This window comes from Pelmatolapia mariae, linkage group LG13 (assembly GCF_036321145.2).
Source record: "Pelmatolapia mariae isolate MD_Pm_ZW linkage group LG13, Pm_UMD_F_2, whole genome shotgun sequence".
Classification (NCBI taxonomy): domain Eukaryota; kingdom Metazoa; phylum Chordata; class Actinopteri; order Cichliformes; family Cichlidae; genus Pelmatolapia; species Pelmatolapia mariae.
In genome coordinates this window covers 18,379,870-18,401,112 of record NC_086238.1, presented here as the reverse complement: position 1 = coordinate 18,401,112, position 21,243 = coordinate 18,379,870, and the positions used below count along the sequence as shown (strand labels likewise).

General features: G+C 41.7%; 2 protein-coding genes across 3 annotated transcripts in view; one reads left to right on the top strand and one right to left on the bottom strand.

Annotated features, from left to right (window-relative positions):
- Positions 1-21,243, bottom strand: part of cdh23 (cadherin-related 23) — a 179,881-nt gene that overhangs the window by 31,865 nt on the left and 126,773 nt on the right. Inside the window, exons 18-37 of one of the 2 annotated variants that reach the window (XM_063491091.1) lie at positions 18,450-18,522; positions 17,414-17,530; positions 16,820-16,932; positions 16,520-16,627; positions 13,929-14,118; positions 13,486-13,631; positions 10,788-11,007; positions 10,250-10,402; positions 9,925-10,038; positions 9,265-9,413; positions 5,110-5,170; positions 4,559-4,707; positions 4,283-4,418; positions 3,258-3,646; positions 2,770-2,871; positions 2,612-2,614; positions 2,290-2,439; positions 1,551-1,679; positions 571-699; positions 191-418 (exon numbers count right to left, since the gene is read on the bottom strand). In XM_063491091.1, the coding sequence (XP_063347161.1) occupies positions 191-418; positions 571-699; positions 1,551-1,679; positions 2,290-2,439; positions 2,612-2,614; positions 2,770-2,871; positions 3,258-3,646; positions 4,283-4,418; positions 4,559-4,707; positions 5,110-5,170; positions 9,265-9,413; positions 9,925-10,038; positions 10,250-10,402; positions 10,788-11,007; positions 13,486-13,631; positions 13,929-14,118; positions 16,520-16,627; positions 16,820-16,932; positions 17,414-17,530; positions 18,450-18,522 (2,859 nt within the window). Of the gene's footprint in view, positions 1-190; positions 419-570; positions 700-1,550; positions 1,680-2,289; positions 2,440-2,611; positions 2,615-2,769; positions 2,872-3,257; positions 3,647-4,282; positions 4,419-4,558; positions 4,708-5,109; positions 5,171-9,264; positions 9,414-9,924; positions 10,039-10,249; positions 10,403-10,787; positions 11,008-13,485; positions 13,632-13,928; positions 14,119-16,519; positions 16,628-16,819; positions 16,933-17,413; positions 17,531-18,449; positions 18,523-21,243 lie in introns of those variants that run through there. The other variant, XM_063491089.1, reaches the window with a different exon arrangement.
- Positions 6,476-8,554, top strand: LOC134639733 (uncharacterized protein C10orf105-like). The gene is made up of 2 exons (XM_063491108.1): positions 6,476-6,578; positions 8,039-8,554. Exon 2 carries the CDS (start codon positions 8,051-8,053, stop codon positions 8,552-8,554), a length of 504 nt encoding a protein of 167 aa, XP_063347178.1. The 5' UTR covers positions 6,476-6,578; positions 8,039-8,050.

The following is a 21,243-nucleotide window of genomic DNA, read 5'->3' as shown; positions in this document are numbered from 1 at the left end:
CTATTCATGTCTACCTCATGCATGTACACTTACAAACACAAAAAATGGTCAGTTATTTATCCTCCTGATGAATTCCGATTCAATACTCTCAGTGATCTGAGAGTAGCCAAAGAAAAAAATGGTTGGAATTGATATTAATAAGATATGTTTGCAGCACTGTTGTAATGCCATGCTTACTGCTGTGCCCTACCGACAGAGGTGGCGTGCCGTCATCTTCTACGGTGACCGTTAGTCGGTACTCGGCCTGGCGCTCTCGATCGGGAGGGGCTGGACGCGTCACCATCTCTCCGGTCACTCGGTCCATGCGGAAGGTCAGGTCCTGGTTTCCAGCAGTGAGGTAGTAAAACAGCATGGCATTGGGACCGATGTCCCGGTCTGTTGCCATCACACGGAGGACTGATGTACCTCCTCCAACGTTCTGCAAAATACATCAAAAAAGAAGCCTTGCTAAATTATGCATCATCTGTGGTAGACTATAATAAAACTTAACAGCTGAATACTTAAATATTTCTGTATACACTGACATCACTGGCTTGCTTAGCTTAGATCGTGTGTTGAGTGCAACCCTACCTCACTCACGCTGACGTTGTAGCCCCTCTGGCTCTCAACAACAGGCGCATTATCATTAACATCCAGTATGTTGATAGTGAGTGAGTGGTCCGTGTGTCTGGGAGGTGAGCCATTGTCAGTGGCACGGACCTAAAACAATACGTGTGAACCGATAGTTACTAGAACACAAGTCTCAGCATGCATTTTGATACCTGGCATTAAACCCCACAGAGGATAAATAAATGAAATGCATGCACTTTGAATACTGTATTAAAATCTGTTTTCATTAACATCAATAATATTAAAACATGACGAGTAAATGAAAAACACTTGTTCCTTTTGTCTCTACAGAACAATAGTGTCAAAAAAATGTCTATTTGGTTTTAAATTAAAAGCATCAAACATAAGGCCTGGGGGCCAGAATCGGCCCAGCAAACACTCCAATCCGGCCATTGGATGGCTTTGGAAAATGTGAAGTAAGATCTTGGACTTTAAACTGTATTTTCTGAACTTTTTGTACTAAAGATTGCCATTTGCCATTCATCCTAACCAACGTAATTAATTAACTCTTTAACGGTTAAACAGTTAAAGATGTTTTTTCATAATCTACTACAGAGATTTTTCTTCAAATTAATAAGAACTTTATGTTTTATAATTACAGGACAGTCTGAGCAATAAGTTACCAGAACTTCCTCTGTAATTTTACACGCTTCTTAGAATTTAACCTCAATGCGTCATACTGACCAAGACACAATGTTGAAATTGCACTTCTTTTTTATATACTGAGACGTTTCAGGGATTTTAATATCTAATTAAACTTCCTAAACAGTGACAGAAAGGGGAGTTATGTGTGTGGCCCAACATGTAAAATGCGTTTGCGTTGGTTAAAAGTATGACAAGTAATTAGTTCATTGTTGTGCTGAATCAGGGATGAGGTGTAAGTGTAGAATGTGAAAGAGACACAGGTAAAAACTGTCCTACAGTAACTATAGTAATCTGACCTTCAGTAGATAGCGGTCTACAGACTCCCTGTCCAGAGGAGCATTGACATAAACCTCTCCGTAAGTGTTGTTCACAGTCTTGATCATGAACACATCTTCCATGTTGCCTGCCACCAGAGTGAAATTGACCTGGCAAAGAGCAACAAGTCAGAATGAGTGAAAGAAAAATGGGGGCAGACAGTCACTGACCGAATGTCAGATGATTACTTCTACTTACTGCAACCAAAAATGAGAGTGTGGGTATTTTTAATAGCTTTTCTTTCACATTAAGAAAGTAAATGAAGAAATAAGAAGTGAGAGTCCACAACCTGCACAGTAGGTAGTAGCAAAAAAGGAAAATGTGACGCTGGCAGCTTAAGTTGGCCATTGAGATGCCAAAATCTAAGTGAGCCGATGTGAAACTGAAATAAGCTTAATTTGACTTCTTGTATTGCAGTCTGAGGAAGTGAATATTTGTAGTACACGTGCCAGATTAAGAGATACACAACCTAAAATAAGTGAAACACAAGTTATAAATGTCACATTCACTTTTGAGATGCCGGGAAAGCACGCTTGCTTGATTCAGGATGTGTTAGGAACTAAGAAGTGAAAAAATAAAGCACCATATTTTTGGAAGCAACATCTTTTTTGCTCTTTGTCAGCTGTTAAGTGCAGTAAAACGTAAAGTAAAAGATATGATATTAAGTGCCACACACAGAAGATCTTTCATTATTTTCTGCTGTTTTAAAAAACCCCTCACCAGTCCATTTAAACCAGCATCTCTGTCCCTTCCCAGAACTACTGCCACCTTTGTACCCTTGGGTGTGTTTTCTGGGATGGCGCGTGAAATATCAGATGTGATGTCAAACTCTGGACTGTTGTCATTCTCATCCAGAATGGTGATGGACACCTGTACAGAGGTACGATCGAATGGAGGTTAAATTCCAGATTTGCAAAGTAATACTTACCTTGAACATTAAATAAACCCGGGCAAACAAAACATACTGATCACGTTACACAGCAAACGCATTTACTGTTGTACTTAACATTCAGGGCACCATAAAAAGAACGTAAAGTCTTACCTTCTGCAGTTCCAATGAGGGATGCAATTAATAAAAGAGGAAGGCCATTAAGCTTTCTGCGCCAGAATAGACACAAGTACATGAAGTAATAAATCCACAAGGCACAATAATAGGAGGGGTATGCCCGAAACAACACCATTCACAACAAAGGGGCGTACCACAGTGGAGTCCTTTTTGGGTCCTCCATCATCAGCGACAACAGTCAGCGTGTACATGTCACCCTTTTCTCTGTCCAGCAGGCCTGTCACTGTGATGCGGCCCTGAAACAACACACAGACACGCATCAGCAGATACCGTAACCGTCATACAGTCCATACAAGATGTAAGTCCCAGTGTGACAGCGACGAAAACAGAAGAAAATTAACAAGTATCACACAAATCAACAAAGGAATCCCCATTTCTCATCTATCAAAGGAATCAAATGACTTCAAAGCACCTAAAGCACTTTGATCAGCTTACACTCATACAGCAACACGAGTGTTAGCCTAAATCACCGGGGACGAGGTGTTACTGAGTCGCATTGTGGTTAATGGATGAAGCATATTTGAAGGAAGGTAGGCGCAGCCTTTGAAGTGCACACACACGAAAACAAGGCATGCACATTGTGATCAAATCATCAGTGACCTTTCTTCCACCTCTCCCTCACCGTGACGCTGTCTATCTTGAAGAGGGCCAGAGCTGCGGGCGACGTGTCGGGGTCGAAACGGTACTTCAGCTGGTTCAAGTTGTCGGCAGACTGCGCCTGCACCTGGACCACCTCTGTGCCCGTGGCGATGTTCTCACGAAGCGAAGCCTCGTAACCAGCGGAGAAGAAGGCCACGGCCTCATCCAGCTCATTAAGTAGCGTGACGTATACGGTGCAGAAGCCGCGGTGGAACGGCGGAGCTTGGTCGGTGGCTGAGACGTTCATGAGGTAGGAGGTCTTGGTCTCGTAGTCCAGGTAGTCCACAGTGGTAACCAGGCCGGTGCTTACGTCCACCTCAAACTTGCGGTCTGAGCCGGATACAAGGGCGTAGGCAACGGCTCCACCATCACCTGAACAGCAAGGAAAAAGGTGTCATTTAAAAGAAAAACAACTTATAATAAAAAGGTGTTTTTTTCCCCCACCTACTGTTACTAAGAATAACAACTTTAAAAGTTTGTAACATTGTTTTGGTGAAGCTATAGTTACAAAATGCAACCTTTTTCCTCAAGTCTGTTTTTTATTAATCACAATTGTCAACGCTGCTCTTTTGGCTATATGATGTTTATTTCGGTTTCAGGCCTGATCCTGATCTAATGTTTTGGAAAATGTATGTCACGGCACAAGATGCGTCAGAAGCTGCCTAAGCAACACTTTACCCGACAGGAAGTGAATAAGAGGAAGTTTGTGCCATGGAGCAGAAGTAGTGATTTAAATGCCAATTGCGATGTTTTGTGCACACCATAGTTACAAAACCAGAGAAAAAAAAATAAAGAAGAGGTTGGTTTGTCCTCTTTGTGGAGGCACCCACTAGTGTTAGGTTTATTGATCTGCAAGCTGATGATCAAAGGCACAAGCTATGCTAAATGGCAAAGCTAAATATGTATTTCCATTTGGTGTTAGATGGAGAAAACCTGATGCTGAATGGTTATTAAAAAGATTTGGAATCAAACATTCCTTTTTCTTGCCATATTTGAAACCGGACTTACCGGTATCACGGTCAGTGGCACGCACCACAATCACAGAGGTGCCGATGCCAGCGGTCTCTCTCAGGCCCAGACGGTTGTACTGTTGCTGGGTAAACACCGGCACCTCATCATTGGCATCGTCTACGTATATGATCACCTGAGGAGGAGACGGTTCATATTTCCTAAATAAATATATTGAACAGCTACATAAAAGACAATAATTTCACCTCCACACAAAATTGATTATAATGCACATAAAATATATTTTTCATCAGATGTGGTTTCTCTGCTTCTCACCCTCACAGAGCTCCTCATGCTGCCCTCATCACTGTTGTACGCCTCCACTTCCAACATATGGGAGCTGCTGGTTTCTCTGTCCAGAGCCCTGAGGCCTCTTGTCACCAGTCCGGTGTCTCTGTCTATACTGAACAGATTGTTGCTGTTCCCTGCATGCATCACAAACACGAGCGCACAGACAGAGAGACAGCAAAAGCAAGGGAAGGTGAGACAAAGCCAAGAGACCTGAACAAAAATGCACATTTAACCTAGGGTCATTTCATTTGCTGACACGGCAAATTCAACTTGTTTAAAGAGCCCGTCATCACTGGTACTTTGACTCTTTTGCAAGACCTGACTCATACACACTGAGTAAAGCTAAAGCAGAGGAACCAAGAGGAATGATCAAATCAGTGAACCCTGAGAATTTTGCTATGTCTACATTTTTCTAAAGAACGTATCTTCACAAAGCTGCCATCACATATTTTAGGACTGTGTTTAGCCTTGTAGATATTCAATCAGTGAACAGGATGACCACATGCAAAGGTTTTCTAAAGGACTGCGACGCTTACCAGTGAGGATCCTGTATAGGACTCTCCCATTCGCTCCCTGGTCTGCATCTGTAGCTTGAACCTTTACAGACCAAAAATGAAAAAACAAAAAAAAAGACATCTGCATTTTCTTAAAACATCTGCACAGGATCACTGAACTTATCAAATGCTAAATCACATGGAAAAGCAAACCAGCTCCGGGAAAGGAAACAGCTCTGCAGTTGTTTTTGCTTTAAAATTGGCAATGGCACGCTTTTAAAAAAAAAGTCATAGTCTAATGGCAATTATTGCAACTTCATGTGAGAGCTATCATTGTTCAAAACTAAAATCATGACAGACTTAAACAGTTGGAGTTGGTTACCACAAGGTTTGAGCATTTCAGTTTTTCTAGTCTCTTTCTCCAATGATAGACAGAACATTTCATATGCATTTTTAATAATTGTCAAGGCAGAGGGAGAAATCTGTATACCATCCCATGCACCACACATTGCCGGGTGCCCAGTGTCTTGTTGCCACAACAACCTCTTCGTAGCTTGGCAGCAATAAACTCTCTCTCTCTGTGTTACAGGCAGATGGCCAGAAACACCCAAAAAAAGCCAATCCCAGCACAGACAGCATGACTCCACAGCGTACACAGATAAACAGTGAAACATATTGGGCTGCTGGTGAATGGGCCATGTCATACGACTGACTTTCTGAATCCAGAGAGGCGCATTGTCGCCGGCACTGGATGAGGCCGACTTTATGTCACACCTCGCTTCTCTGTGAATGTGTCAAAATCTGTGGAGGTACCTGCAAAGTGCAGACTTAACTGCACACAGAAGAAACGCTCATTCAAGCACATTTACATGTGCAGTCAGGTGCACACATATAGTGAGACCCACACTCTCGCGGTCTCTGTCTTGCCCTGTGTGTCCTCCTTTGCTCGCTCTCACTCCCTCTGTGAAGAGGGGCCCAACTTCAGTCTCATTAGTTTTATAAAGAGATGTAGAGAGGAGAGGAGAAAGAGGAGGTGAGGGGAGGGGGAGACGGGAGGAAAAAAAGTGGCTGGGGGTCAGATTGGTGAGTGATGAATAGGGCACTACACAGCGGAATGCACCACTTGGTCCATAAAAGGGGGTGCATGAAAGTGCTAGACTACATTGCGGAGCCAGATGTTGGAAGTGCAATCGTGTGGTGTAGACACACAGCTTTTTTTTAAATACTAAGTCTCTGTGTGACTGACAAAATATTTTATTGTCTTTGGCTCCTTGTCATTAAAGCAGCTGAGACGTATTACTTCTGTGATGCTGTTCCTGAGACTTTACCCCCTTTTCAACCCCGTTCCCCTCTTCCTCCCCAGCGTTTCCCCCTCTGTTTCTGGGAAAAGCCGTAGTTTGAGGGGGGAAAAACAAGAGCGTGCAGTTACAAAGTGTGGATCTACAAAACAGATCTGACCTCAACTACTGGAACGAAGCAAAGTTCTGCTTTAAAGTCTCCAAAGTGTCAGCGTGAGTATATATTTTCAAGGGATTTCAGCGTCAATATTAATTGCCAAGAACTTACCACAACGATAAATTATTGAAACACTGGAGATGTTATATTGCTAGAATTCATTTTGTTTCTACTAGAAATTAATTATTAGAGAAATTGCGTGCACAGTCAGTTAAATTTGCAAATGTGAATCTGACAAACAAAGCGTGCTAGAAAAAAGTTTTGTTGGTTTCAAAACTAGCTGAGTAGTCAGATCTGGAGGAGCAACAATGTGGGGAGAAACAGAGGGAGAGCACCTTAGAGCCAGGCTGCCGAGCTTAAGAACAGCGCGTCTAATCACGAATATGTGCAAGCTACAATATGTGTGGGTGAGAAAGAAAGTTTGTGTTTGAATAGCCGTGTGTTTGTGTGTGTGTGTGTGTGTGCATTGTATGCGAGTGCGGCGTATGTGCTTGGAGGCGCTGACTAATGAACTGACTCTCTAACGAGCCATCCTGCTCCACTGGCCTTTTCACAGCTTTCCTGGCATTTGGTCTTAAAAATAATTTCACGTCCCAATGTGTTTCCCTTAAACCGATAAGCCATGCTTTGTCTCCACTGAATTAAGGACGATGACATTTACAAATGTTACTATGCTGAAGATGGGAGGGAGGGACGGGGGTGGGTAATTGGAGACTGGGGTAGAAGAGGTGGGTTCCTTGCATTTTACAAGAGGGCAATTTAATAAACCCAATTTGTTTTACATTGAGGAAAGCCTGTCAAGCATTGGCTGTTTTGTAGTCCTTGATTTAATAGCTACATAATTGCTGCAAATGCCAAACAGTCTCTGCATCTGGCTGTGCGTGCAGGCGTTTCTATGCATATTTGTGCATGTGTGTCATTGTGTATAATGAGCTCTTGAGTGTATGAGCCTAATTAAGCAAAAACATGAGAATAGGCCTAAAATAAACCTAGTCAGCAAAGTTAGGCTTGGCTAGAGATGCGAAACGCAAGCATGTCAAGAGAGCTGTTATGGCACTTTGATGGAGGCTGACCACACACACACACACACACACACACACACACACACACACACACACACATGTCTGGTTTGCTATCCTCGTGGGGACATCCCATTGACATAATGCTTTCCCTAGCCCCTTACCCTAACCCTAACCATTAAAAATGAATGCCTAACCCTAACCCTTACCCTAAACCTAACCATAACCTAATTGTAACCCTGACAGTAAAACCGCATTTTGAGTGTGAAAATTGCTTTCAACCCCGAGGGGACCTGGATTTTGGTCCCCACGGTGCAGAAAGTCCCCACCAGGATAGTAAAAGTCAGATTTTGGTCCCCGCCAGGATAGTACGAACCCGTACACACACACACACACACACACACACACACACACACACCAGAATTAGCCAAATAGACTAAAACCAACACTCACACAATCTCTGAAACATCCTGACTAATATAGCTTTCTCCTTCCAGAACCGAGACAATATGAACACCACTGATCCAGGCTCCAACGTCACCTTTACTTCTAACACAGAAAACATCACCCTGTCCACCCTCACCACCACCACCACTGCCACCTCTGCCACCATTCGACAGCCCCCATCTTATTCTTCAGACATCCACGACCCAGAATTCACCATCATGGTGGTGCTGGGGCTGTCGCTGCTGCTGGCAGGGTTTGCAGCCTTCCTGGCAGTGTGCCGGCCCTCTGAACAGGACGGGGACTCTGAGGCGAGCTGCGGGCCGGGGGAGAGTTTGACTCGTAGAAGGAGGACGTCTAGCGAGCCCCAGCTGAAGGTGTGGAAGAGGCTGGGCTCGTATCGGCGTTCGTACAATCTCTCCTTCAGACGGCCGCCTCATCGCAGGCCGCAGGAGCGTGAGAGCACACACGCTCCCCTGCCTCCAACTCAACAGACAACACAGCCAGAGGCCAGCGGAGAACCCCACCTCACTGTGCCTTGTCTATTTGACTATGTTACCGAAATCTGACTTGAAGAGCACCTGAAGGACGATTGACTGTTACCCTAAACGGTGCAGCAAACATCACTAATACCAGGAGAGAGTGAAGAGTGCATTTATATTATAGTATTTCTTTAACCTTCTTTGAATGCTAGGTGGAGGAAGTTTGGTACAAAACGCAAGAAAAGTATTTAAAATGTAGATAATCAAAAAGCATATTTTTGTTACTGATCCCAGGTCGAAGTTTGGATCACAGGCGATCTTTTTCATCACAGCTCTGTGCTATAGTCACAAGTGACTTTACAGTGAGCAAAAGAAATCAATACAGAAAGTTTTAACACAAGACACCAGCAAAACGACTTGGAGGCTAAAATTAAGCCTCAAATGACAGAATATCGCTTTAGTCTATTACTCTATTTTCACTCAAATTCAACGTCTGGGGACAAGCATCACTACCCAACATCACACCTCTTGTTGCTCTGATGCACCGAAACCCATCCATCTGGAAATTCACACACATTAAGACAAACACAGTCACGCTAGTCTCAGATTATGGGGGTCTCCCTGTATGGACAAGACAAATGTAACCCAAGCCAAAAAGAGATCACTCTGTAACTCATTCGGTGTGTTTTAAGGAAATAAATTTGAGTTTTAAATTTGCTAAAAGTGCCATTTCTGTCAGGATGTGTTTTGCAGTATATATGAGCGTGTGTTTGTGTGTGGGCGTGTGTGTTTTTCACCTGAAGGATGCTTGTTCCTCGGGGAACACTTTCCAGTATGCTGGTCTCGTAACTGTTTTGGAGGAAGATGGGTCTGTTGTCATTAACGTCCTGCACCTCGACGAACACGGTAGCCGTGCCTGTCCTTCGGCTGCCAGCCGGACCGTTGTCTATGTGCAAAAACAAACACGTTTGAAACATTTTCAAGGTTAACATCAATTTTAGACATTGATAACAAAAACAGACACAGTCACTGACACAGACTAAATAATCTATTAATCCTCCTAAAAGAGATTTTTTATATAATATACTTGACTCATTAAAAACTGGGTCATTTTCAGCTGAATGAGGACAATGTGCACAGTTTTACATTATCTCTGCTTCTTCTCCCAGCGCTGGCGTCTCTGGCCTCTTCAGCAGATAAGCTACCCCCACTCAATGCTTTCCAAAACAGGAAAACCTCTGAGTTTTTGTTCTTTTTTTTCACGCAGGAACAAAGGCAGTTGAGCAATGGTCTGAAATCACTGCAGATGTGCAGGCAGTTTTTTTTCCTCACACCATTATCATGCATGCACAAAGAAACAAGAGCAGCTTTGAAGATAAACCACATTATTTAAATATATATATAAACACACAGTATGTAAAAATGACAAAGACAGAAGATCAAGTTTACTGACACACCTATAGCTTCTATGATCAGAGTGTACGCTGCTTGCGTCTCTCTGTCGAGACCGACCACTGTCCGAACAATACCGTCTCTGAAACCCACGCTGAATTTACCATCCTGATTACCATCTAAAAATGAAAAGAAGTCATAATTTTAGAAATTAAGCGCATTAATATCTGTACGTAGTAAAAGGCACATGCAAAGGAGCTCAGCACATACACAAACTCTCACACGCATGGATGGATGGAAGGAAGGTACGGATGGCACACAAAGTCTCCCGTGACTTTAAAAACTTTAACCCAAGAACACAGAAAAACACCTCCCACTGTGACCTCTGACCTGTGATGAAGTAGCTAAGTTCAGCGTTGAGACCTGCGTCGTTGTCAAAGCAGCTGAGGCGGGCTACAGTGTGGTCTCTAGGGACACTCTCCTTCAGGGAAACATTGTACACGCGAGGGTTGAAGGTGGGCGTCTCATCATTTACATCCAGAACTGACGCACGCCACACACAGAAAGACACGAGGACACACGGATAGATGTACATGAGGACAAATAAAGGCAGCAGGGTGGTGCAGTGAGTAGTACATTTTTTTTCCTTTTTGTCTTTCTTGCTCAGGTGTACTGTTCTCTGACTAATGGCAGCAGATTTTCCAATCTTCTTCAATCACATCCAGAGCAATCAGCCCGGTCCCCATTTGGGGTTTTTCAAGTCCCACCAGCAGGTGGCAGCATTTTATCCAGCAGATGTTTGAGAAACCAGAGGTGGGCTATTTGCCATAATGAAGCAACTCTTTATTATTTCATTATTTTGGTTTTCATCTTTCACATTAGGGTAATTTCAGAGAAAGCAAAGGTAAATAAAATCTGAATCTCTCACCTATGACAGTGAGGGTTGACGTAGAGGTACGAGGGAACCGTCCTGCATCATATGCAATTATCCTCAACTGGTACTGTCCGATCTGCTCACGATCCAGGACTGCCGATGAGGTGAGGATGCCAGTGGAGATGTTCAGGTAGAAGTCGAGGCGAGGCATTCCCATCTGTAATGCTAGTGTAATCAAACCATTCTTATCTTCGTCAGGGTCCTCAACCTGGATCTACAGAAGAAAGAGAGGAAGCGATACAGAGAAAAGAAAACCCATAGAAGATTACTCACAGGGTAACAGATAGCAGATGGTGAATAAAATGTGGTTAAATGATGTTTATTTTAACTGATTAAAACTTATTATTCAGTGTTGTAGTGTTATTTGGCAGTCAGGTTTTTTTTAAAAAGTGAGAAATTCTTTTAGGACTTTGTGTTTCTGTCTGTCATCGCCTATCTTCACTAAATATGGTGATAATATAATCCTCCCTTAAAAGTTGGATAGCACTTACTAAAAAAACCCCCAATTTCACAAAAGTTGGGACAGAAAATATAAATAAAAACAGAAAGAAATTGTTTTGACATTTAATAATTCCAAATTTAATCACATTAAAATGCAGGAAACACAAGAAATATTTAAACTGTTAAAATTGACCATTTTAAGAAAAGTATAAGCTCATTTTGAATTTGATGACAGCAGCAAGATTGTTGTTGTTCAAGACTTCTGAGTATTCTTTGTCCTATTTTTGGTTCGTGATGATTCAAAATGATTCATTATGATTCATGATGTTTCACGATTTTTCATCTTGTCCGCACTCTTCTGCTCTAAAGCTGTACTGTTGTATGGCATTAACTGTGGTTTAGTATTGTCTTGCTGAAATATGGAAGGCGTTCCTGGATGTGAGCATACGTCACTCTAAAACCTGAATATACCTGTCGTCATTGATGGGGCCTTTCCAGATGTGCAAGCTGCCAAGCCCATAGGCACTAACACAGTCCCATATCATCAGAGATGCAGACTTCTGAACTGAGCACTGATAAGAAACTGGATGGTCCCTGTCCCCTTTAATCCAAAGGAGTCAGTATCCATGTTTTACAAAAGGAATTTCAAATTTCAATCAGTTTGACCACAGAACAGATTTCTATTTTCCCTCAGTCCATTTTAAAGTTTTGCCTCAGAGAAGATGGCAGTGTTTGTGCATCATGTTTACATATGGCTTCTTCTTTGCACGACAGAGTTTAACATGTATTTGTGAATGAACCTTGTAAATAGAGGCCTGTCTGAAGGCCTGGAGATCATGGACTGCACAGATTTTTAGAATCTTTTAATGATATTATGCACTTTAGATTTTGATATTTTCAGTTTTCATTCACGATGTTTCATCAAGGAAGATTCATCGGAAAATCTTCCACAATTTGTAGACACAATTTTTTCACACGGGTGTATCTTTACCTATCGTTACTTCTGAGAAACTCTCTTGTTTTTTATGCCCCATCAGTAGTTGTAGTTGTTCCACCAGCTGTTTCTGTTTAGTGCCTCTTACTTTTCCAGTCTTTTGTTGATTCCATCCTAACTTTTTCGAGATGTGTTGCTGACATCAAATTTAAAATGTCTCATTCTAAACGCAATTCTGTTTTTATTTACATTTCACAGTATCCTAACTTCTTTGGTACTGAGACTGGATTGCAGGACCTCACTATGCTATAAATGTTCAGAAAATCTGTACTCATGTATACTCAGTGGATTGACTATAAGAAAGCTTATGACTGTGTCTGGAGGCCAACTTCAAGCCAATAGCACAAGTCACCATTAAGTGCGGGATTTACCAATAGTACCAGTAGTCGGATGTTAACAAAAAGAGGGAAATTAGTCAAAACAGAGGGGATTGCACTAACAGAAGGCAACATTGTAGACATCTAAAAAAGCTACAAGTACCTGGGAATCGCAAAGGGAAATGGGAATCATAAAGAGGCCATTAGGAAAACTGCACCCTCCAAATACCTGCAGAGAGTAAGGCAAGTCCTGAAGAGTCAGCTGAATGAGAAGAAGAAGATCTGGGCAATCAACACCTATGCCCTGTCACTGATCAGATACCCTGCTGGGATAATAAGCTGGCCAAAGGAGGAGGTAGAATCTACTGACATCAAGACAAGAAAGCTCCTCACCATGCATGGATTGTTTCAACCCAAATCCAGCCCCTAAGTATGCTAAGCGAACAGAAGGAGGCCGAGGACTAGTGAGTGTCAAAACCAGGATGTCCAGGATGAGACAACAAACATCCATGAGTACATCAGGAAGATGACCACAACCGACCGCGTGAAAACCTCAGCCAGAGAGAGTGGTAGGGTCCTCAAAGAGGACCTGAGCTTGAAGGATAAAGACCACCAGCAGGGCGAGAGGGGAATTCTTTTAGTTTTTTACATGTCCTAGTGTGTTACTGGGTTATAAAATGAAATCCATGTAACAAATTGTTAGGAAGGATTTATGATAGGACAGAGCATAAACTGAAAAAAGTGGATAATTAGTCACTAAACAGTAGAAAGGAGCTGGGATTCTGGGATTAAACAAACTTATGCTTCTCCCGGGTCCTTTTTGAACATGATTATTATGATTTTCACTATTAATTTTTTCCTTGTATCATTTTAACACGTTCAAAATAAACCCCAAATGCAATGGAATACCATTTTACAAAGCCACAGTCTTTTATTTTACCCTAAAAAATGAGGATCCAATGGGAAGTCCCTCGGGTACTTCAGCCACAGATGGCAGATTAAGGAAGGTTGGGTCATTGTCATTGAGATCCAGCAGGTTGACAAATACTGTGGTGCTTGCTGATGCACGCAGTGGAGGTGTACCACCTAAAGAGGGCGCCAAAGGGATAGATAAAGATATATTTATATGCACACATACACACTCACTCACACACACACACACCATATCTCATGGTCAAAGGCGTTTATTAGCCACCGTAAAGAGTTTCATGGTCAACATAAAACTTTAGGAATGAGGCTTGGAGAAAGAGGCTCATCGCTGAGAACTGAAAACTATAACGTGATAATGACACATTACAATTTAAGCTTGCTTTTGGATCCCTTGTAATTAATAGGAGCATTTTACAAGTGCAAACCAAAATCATACTGTAACACACTACTCACGGTCGACAGCTGACACGACGATAGTCCTCATAAGAACCGTGTCCCTGGGGTTTGTGCTTTCCCTGTCCAGTGTTACCCCACTGGTGCGGATCTTCCCAGTACTGCTGTTGATGGTGTAGAAAGGATTTTCTGGATTGATACTGTATATCACTGTCCCATTCTCCCCATTGTCAGGGTCCACTGCCAACACCTGGACAGAGAAACCAGCAAAGAAAACCCTTTACTTTCATTTGCTTGAGCTCTTCAGACAGCTTCCTCAGAACCGTTTACTATACACACATATATCACACACATATAGAGATATATAAAAAGCTAAATTAGTGGTTTACTTTGCAAAAACAACTTAAAGATGAAGGGATGATCTGCAACAGAATTTTTTCTGGTGAAAAAAGAAAGGAGGAAGAGGAAGGAGGAGGAACATAGAGGGAGGGAAAAGAATAACAGCAGCTGAGCATCTTGTACAATTCCTTTCAACTTTTCGAACACATCAGTCAGCTAAAAGAAAAATAGTAATGTCTCATTTTGTGACACAGAGTTGCGATGGATGATGAATGCACGAAGCCGGGAGCCCAGCTAAAGCACAGGCTGATTTTTAAAGAGCTGATCAATTATTCAAAGCGCTGACTAAAAATGCTGGAAACTGGTTAATTGGTCATTAGAGGAACAAAGGTTTTGCAGGTATTTAATTATTAAGGGGACATGGTAGGCAGGCATCTCAGAGCCTCATTGATTAGCAACTGCACAGACAAAGGCAGGTGATATAAGACAGGGAGAAGTGTCTGCCCGGGCCCGCTGAACTGATCAATTCTGGCCTGAGCAGAGCACATTAAAAGATGGAGAGCAAATATATTAGCCTTGTCTATTGAACTGTGGTCCTCGTCTGACTGCAGAGTGGCAGAAAAGGGAATATTGTTTTGAAAGGCGATCTTCGAGGAGGCTTACGGTGTGTATGTGTGTGTGTGTGTATGTGTGTGTGTGTGTGTGTGTGTGGAGGCTGCAGCATTGATGGTGGGGTTCTCTGAGATTTGAGTGGGCTGATCCTTGCACTGGACACAGCGGCCAAATTCATCGGCTCACTGGACACCTCCAGGAGGACTCAGCAGGTGGCCTCTTGTCACCATGGAAACACTGGCTGGGCCAGGGCTACACTGGGGCCAATTACAGGACTGTAAGCCTGGGTGGTCAGATTTATTGAAAAATGGTCAGAGGAGCAACTGTGTCTGTCCACTGTGCACATGGAGACACATACAGTATGCAGCGCATTGCTGGATGCACCATGAAAGAAGTCAACTGAGGAATAACTACAGGAGATTAGGAAAAAGTGGCAACATTTTAGCAGTGCAAAGCTTATCTTCCATTTCTTTTCCCCCACCATTTCTTCATTTCACTTTTTTTTGCACTGCAAGATGGGTTCTTGCTTCTTTCTCTGCCTAGAAGCTGAATAATTTGCTTTGCGTATGACTGCGGGCTACATTTTAATTAGCAATTGGACTCCCTTAATTACACTCACTGACGCCTCTTTAATTAATGGACAATCAGGGCTTAATTAACAACAACACATTGCCAAAGACACCGGCAGGACAATGAGAGTTTGGGCTATTAGAGGAGTTTACTTTGTGATGACCTATGCATGACGGCCATTTGTCCATCGATAGCTGAGTATGTATGCAGATCTATATTTCAAATATTGTTCTTCAGTTAAAGCAGAAAAAAATGGATGATTCAATCTTCACACTTTGATCACCCTGTATCTGATACTGAGTATTTTTTTTTAAAATTAAAAACACATCTTTGGCATACGTTTTCAAAATCAGATTAATCAAATTAAGCTGCAAAATACTGATTCAAAACAGGAAAAAAAAAGAAATAAATGACAGCAGTGCACCAATCAAAAGATATAAAAAAATTCAATAACTTACTTCTAAATTCATTCACCACCCGTCCTACACGAAACTACTCCAGGACCACAGTACTGACTTTTAAGGTAACAGGTAATAAGGTAACATCTTGTATTTTGTATAAATCCATTTTGCTTTTCTTTGTTTGTTTCTTTTTTTTACATGCACTTTATGAAGTTTGTATTGCAGTCCCAACATATGCAAAGTTCGGGCTTTTGCCATTTGCCCTGGTGAAACCCCTTTTAATAATCTTGACATAATTTCGAGTGTTTTTTTTATAGTACAGTTTTTGAAAAAAACTAACAAAATATTCAAAAACATTGTACATGTATTCAAATGGTTAAAATTTCTTACTGTAATGTTCATAAAAAAGTTGCCATCAAATTAGTCAAAAAGTGCCAACAGTCTGAAAACCTAGTGTTATTTTAATTAGCTCTATAATAACTCTCCTTCAATCACCATGAAGGAGACGTCAGAGGTCCCACCCAACTCTACACCCCTAAAATATCAGAATTGATGTAATTGTGTTTACAGACAGAATGACACACATGTGTGCAAATGCTAGTAAAAACATAACCGCCTTGGTGAAGATAATAAACATGTAATTTTAGTATTATTATTACAGTGTGCCCATGTTACTATTAGTAAGACCACCTAATGAGTCAAGTTACAAGTTGGGCTAGATACACTCACAGAGATGACATCAGTGTTGATAGGACTCATCTCAACTACGTTGGCATTATATGGCTCGTCTCGCCACATGGGGGCATTGTCGTTGATGTCCAGGATGGTGATGTTCACCTAAATTCAGTGGGAGAGGGAAATTATTTTCATTAACTCACTATACTGATACAATATGATGAGCCAAGTCCGATTACTAGTACCTCATAGCTTTTATACTACAGAAAAAAACATGCTATGGAGCGTCTATGCTGACGAAGCAGAATTTATTGAGGTCAAATTATTGGTTGATGAGTGATTTAAAATTGTTACCGTGGCAATCCCAGTCTTCTGCTGTGGGCCCACGCCTCCATCCACTGCTCTGACTATCAGGATGTACTCTGACTTCAGTTCACGGTCAAGCAGTGCTGTGGTAGTAATCTCTCCTGAAACACACATGGTATCAGGTCAAAAGTGCCAAGAAAGGAAAAAGAAAACAACAAGAACAACAACAGCAAACACTCAGAGAGTGCAAACCCCCGCAGAGACAGCTCACTCTCTGGGCAGTATTTACTTAAGCAAACAGTATTATATTTTATATTTATTCATTTTGTTTTATTTGTTATTATTAAAGGTACTTTAAGAAGTTTGTAGAGTAGAAAAAAAATACAAGATTTCTTTTTCTTTTGATGAGGATCGCAGTGGACACGGGGTGCAAGCCAGTCACAAAGTGCACAGAAGCAAACCAAAAAAACACAAAAGGTTGTGCATACACAGATTTAAATAAGCCATCACTTCCAGCATGATCTTACAGTCAAATCTAAAATCAGTTTTAAAATCAAGCAAAATAGACTTACATCTACAGATTAAAAAAAAAAAATTCACACACGTCCCCGGTACAAAGACACAACATGCACACACACGTACCTGAGCGTGAGTTGAGACGGAACTGAGAAGAGCCCTCCAGGGAGTAGATGAGTGAGGCCTGGCCAAACTCCCGTGAGGCGTCCAAATCAGTAGCATTCACAAGCAGCACAGTAGCCCCTGCAGAGGGGGGTTAGACATAAAGAAAGTTACAACTCACTGAAGTGAGAGACAGTATCATGGAGAAAACGTGTGAAGTCTAGGAAAAAGGAAAGAAGGCAGGGATAGACGAGCAGCAGAGACAGACTGAAATGGCAAACACAGAGCTAATGTCTTCACCGCCCCCATCCACAACTCAACTGATGGCATGACAGTGAGTGGGTTTATGGATTAGTGGATTATCAGCTTGTTTGGCACAGCCCATACTTGGCACAGACTTGATCAATACCCTGGCAGGCAGAGGGGATGAGAGGCTAGCCAGAGCCGCAGGGTTAGCCCTGAGCGCAGCCTTGCATCCCAAGCCTCGGGCCTTCAGCTCAGGGCCAAACACTTTAGACATAGTCTCCTAAACCTCGAGCCCCAGTCCAAGCAGCTCAGCTATGCGCTCCTTCAAAATTGGGTCCGAGGAATAAAAACTGGCCAGGATCTGGCAGAACTCGAGACAGAGAATAAGGCGGTCAAATATCTCATTTCCCTCTAGCGAATGAAAACTAATCTATTGTCTGGGATGAAAGAGTCCTTTGAATGCATGCATGAGAATGAATATAGCATCCAGTGATTTCCCTTGAATAGTCAATATCCTATTCTGACTGAGAATTTTAAAACATTATGCAAAATCAAAACAAATAAGACAGTGCAGGCCAGAGGATGGAAATAAAATAAAACATTTTAAAAAAGAAAAAAAAAAAAGGAAACACAGCCCCAAGAAAGCAGAGCCATTTGTTGTATATCCTAATAGTAAGGCAACTCGAGTGAGCGGTGACTGTATGTGCAACACATGGTGTTTGTCTGGAGTGTTTAAGTGCTGTGTTGGCTGCGCCGACCAGAAAAATGTATTCTAGCAACTAAACTGTAACCCCAAACGTATGAAATGACTCACCGGCGATAATGTTCTCGGGGATTTTGATGATGTAGGACTGCTTGCTGAACTCGGGTGGGTTGTCATTTTCATCCTGGGGGAGGTACAAACATCAACAACAGCTTGAGTCAATGTGCTAAACAATGAGAAAATGCTAATGTTGCTTAAAAAAGAAGAGTTGCTGAAACTGTCGTCACACATTAACACTGAGATTAGCAAATTTGGGAATTAAGACAGTGAGAAGCACAAACGTTTTTAATAGCATCAGTGCTGGTGGAATCTCTTTGAAGATGGCTACTGAGCTGAAAGACCCAATAATATATTATTTTATGACTTCAAACACTTTGTCATGCCGGCTGCTGTTTTCGCTGTCCAATCAGAAACTATTTTGAAGCTGCTACACTAACTATCCCACCAGTAAATGCAATGTTATGTTTTGTGGCTTTAGGAGAAAAACAGCAGGCTGGACAAGAAGTGGATTGATGCTCAAGCTGAGGTAGATATTAAAAAAGAAGACACTGTTGCAACAATATATGAGAAAATAGTTAGAAACATTATTATTATTACTTCTAATGGCACTGCCTGAAGCAAAAGAGTAATCAAGTCCTGTATACTGATAGTAATCATGGACTACAGCGTGCTACAGCTTCTGGTGAAAAACAGACTTTGTAAGAGTATTTACATTTCCTCACAACCTCCCACTCGCTGAATTAGACTATTTCACACCAACACATCCAGTTGTGTGGCTATTCACAGAGAGTTTCCCCACTGTGTGAGCCGCTGAGAAATGTTAACACTTTAACAACAGTCACTGGCACTATTATCTATCTGGGCTCTGTGCTACACTGGCGCAAAGCATTGTGTGTATGTGATGCTGCCAGCCACTGATAAACCCCTGTGGTGTGAGTCACGACACTGTGGAGGACAGCAAGAGAGAGAGAGAGAGAGAGAGAGAGAGAGAGAGAGAGAGAGAGAGAGAGAGAGCATAATGAATTTGGCACATCTCTCCCAGTTGGTTTACACAATATTTCTCCCTCTTGTAGGATGTGTACAGATATGATTACTGTCCGTGCATATCAAAGAATATTCCAACTGGATTCATCCATTCTACCGCCATTTTTTTTCCTCTTATGAACAAAAGGTTTCATGTATAATTGATGGCTATCAAGGGAAATGAGCTTATGAGCCAGCAGAGAGACTGTTTATTAGTGTTGGGTTGCTCGTTATATTTTTACAGCTGTATTTATTGCACCTTAGCAAAGGTCAATATTCATTCTTTTTTTAGTCAACAAAAAATACGATATAACACCTGCACCCTGATTAATGTGAGAATTTGGACACATATTTGACAGTTTTCTGTGACCACAGTTCCAACGCGAGTCGTCTTGCAAGCATGATGTCATTACTGCCTTTAATTAGGACATTTGAACAACCTCCATACACATCAGCATTCAAACATGGTTCAAAGATAACTAAAAAACCCCAAAGCATCATGATATGAAACCATATAGGTGAAAATTTCCCGTGCATAGCATCACAATACGGTCTGTCCCACGAAACAAAAGAGAATTCTTCATGTACACATTTGCAGGGAAACATGCATCAAAAGCTCTGAAGCACTATCTTGTAGGATCAGAACCCAGAACCTCATGCAGAGTGTTTTCTTTCCTCCACCCTTTAATATATTAAAACATCTGTGATGCAGTGCGGGTGCGAGTAGACAGCTGTGACTTTTTCTAGTGCCTCAAAATAAGACATTTACTGATAAGACTGACAAGCGAACTGGAAGCTCAGATAGCTGCACAGACTGCGATAAAGCTGCAAACAAAGTTGAAGTGAGACACGGGTTAAAAGGATTGAGAAGGTAAACAGTGAAGGAATACTGAAAGCAATATGTAAGTCAGAAACATATGAAACAATCCACCAGATGAGGCTGGTGACACCTGTCACAAACTGCAATGTGGATTTTTATAAGTATAAGGAAGCTCTGTGTTCATTCACTACATATGATATAAGAGCTCTGTGTGCTTCTTTCCTATTTTTTAAAGGGTTTGGCAAAAGTGTCTTAAAAGTGGGGAGACTGTAAGGATTTCTGTCGCAGAGTCTGCCATTAAATGCTGCCTGGAGAAATGGGAATTAGAAAGAATCTCAGCTTTGATCAAAATAGTTACTATATAATGAAGTTATTTGTGAAATATTAGTTGCAAATAAAGTCAATAAATGGGCATCTTTAAGTCTTAATGAATTACATGCAGGTTCCACATCAGCTAATCTTAAGAAAGAAAACAGAGGTTGAAGGCCGCTAGGGTACTAGTAACTTTTTTAAAGTCGTGTTTATAATCCTAAAAGTGCCAGCCGCTTAAGCATGCTGCACAATGGTAATGGGGAAATGCACGTTTTCTCTGATAGATTTAGCATTACTAACCTCTGTGACCTCTGTGCAAGCACTCTAGTTACACTGAACTGTTTGAGTCCTCTGAGACCTACCTTTCAGGTTTTATTTCCTGGAACAACTAACAAACCCCTGAACCCAGAACAACTAAACTTCAAATCACATCTGCTTGCGGTTTGCTGTAAATAACTTTGGAAGAACAGCATTCAAATGTCTTTGACATCCCGGGAAAAGATGCCATCCCGTTGGTGATAATGTGAGGTCAATAACATTTTTAGACATAAGGCAAGGCTTCATAAAAGCTGCTATATGCCGATGGACAGTACATAGCAAGACGTGACAGTTGTTGCTTAAGGTCATTAGTCTTCATCTAAGAGAATGTACAAAGCACCAGATGGTAGAAAACATTCACAGCTTGAATAA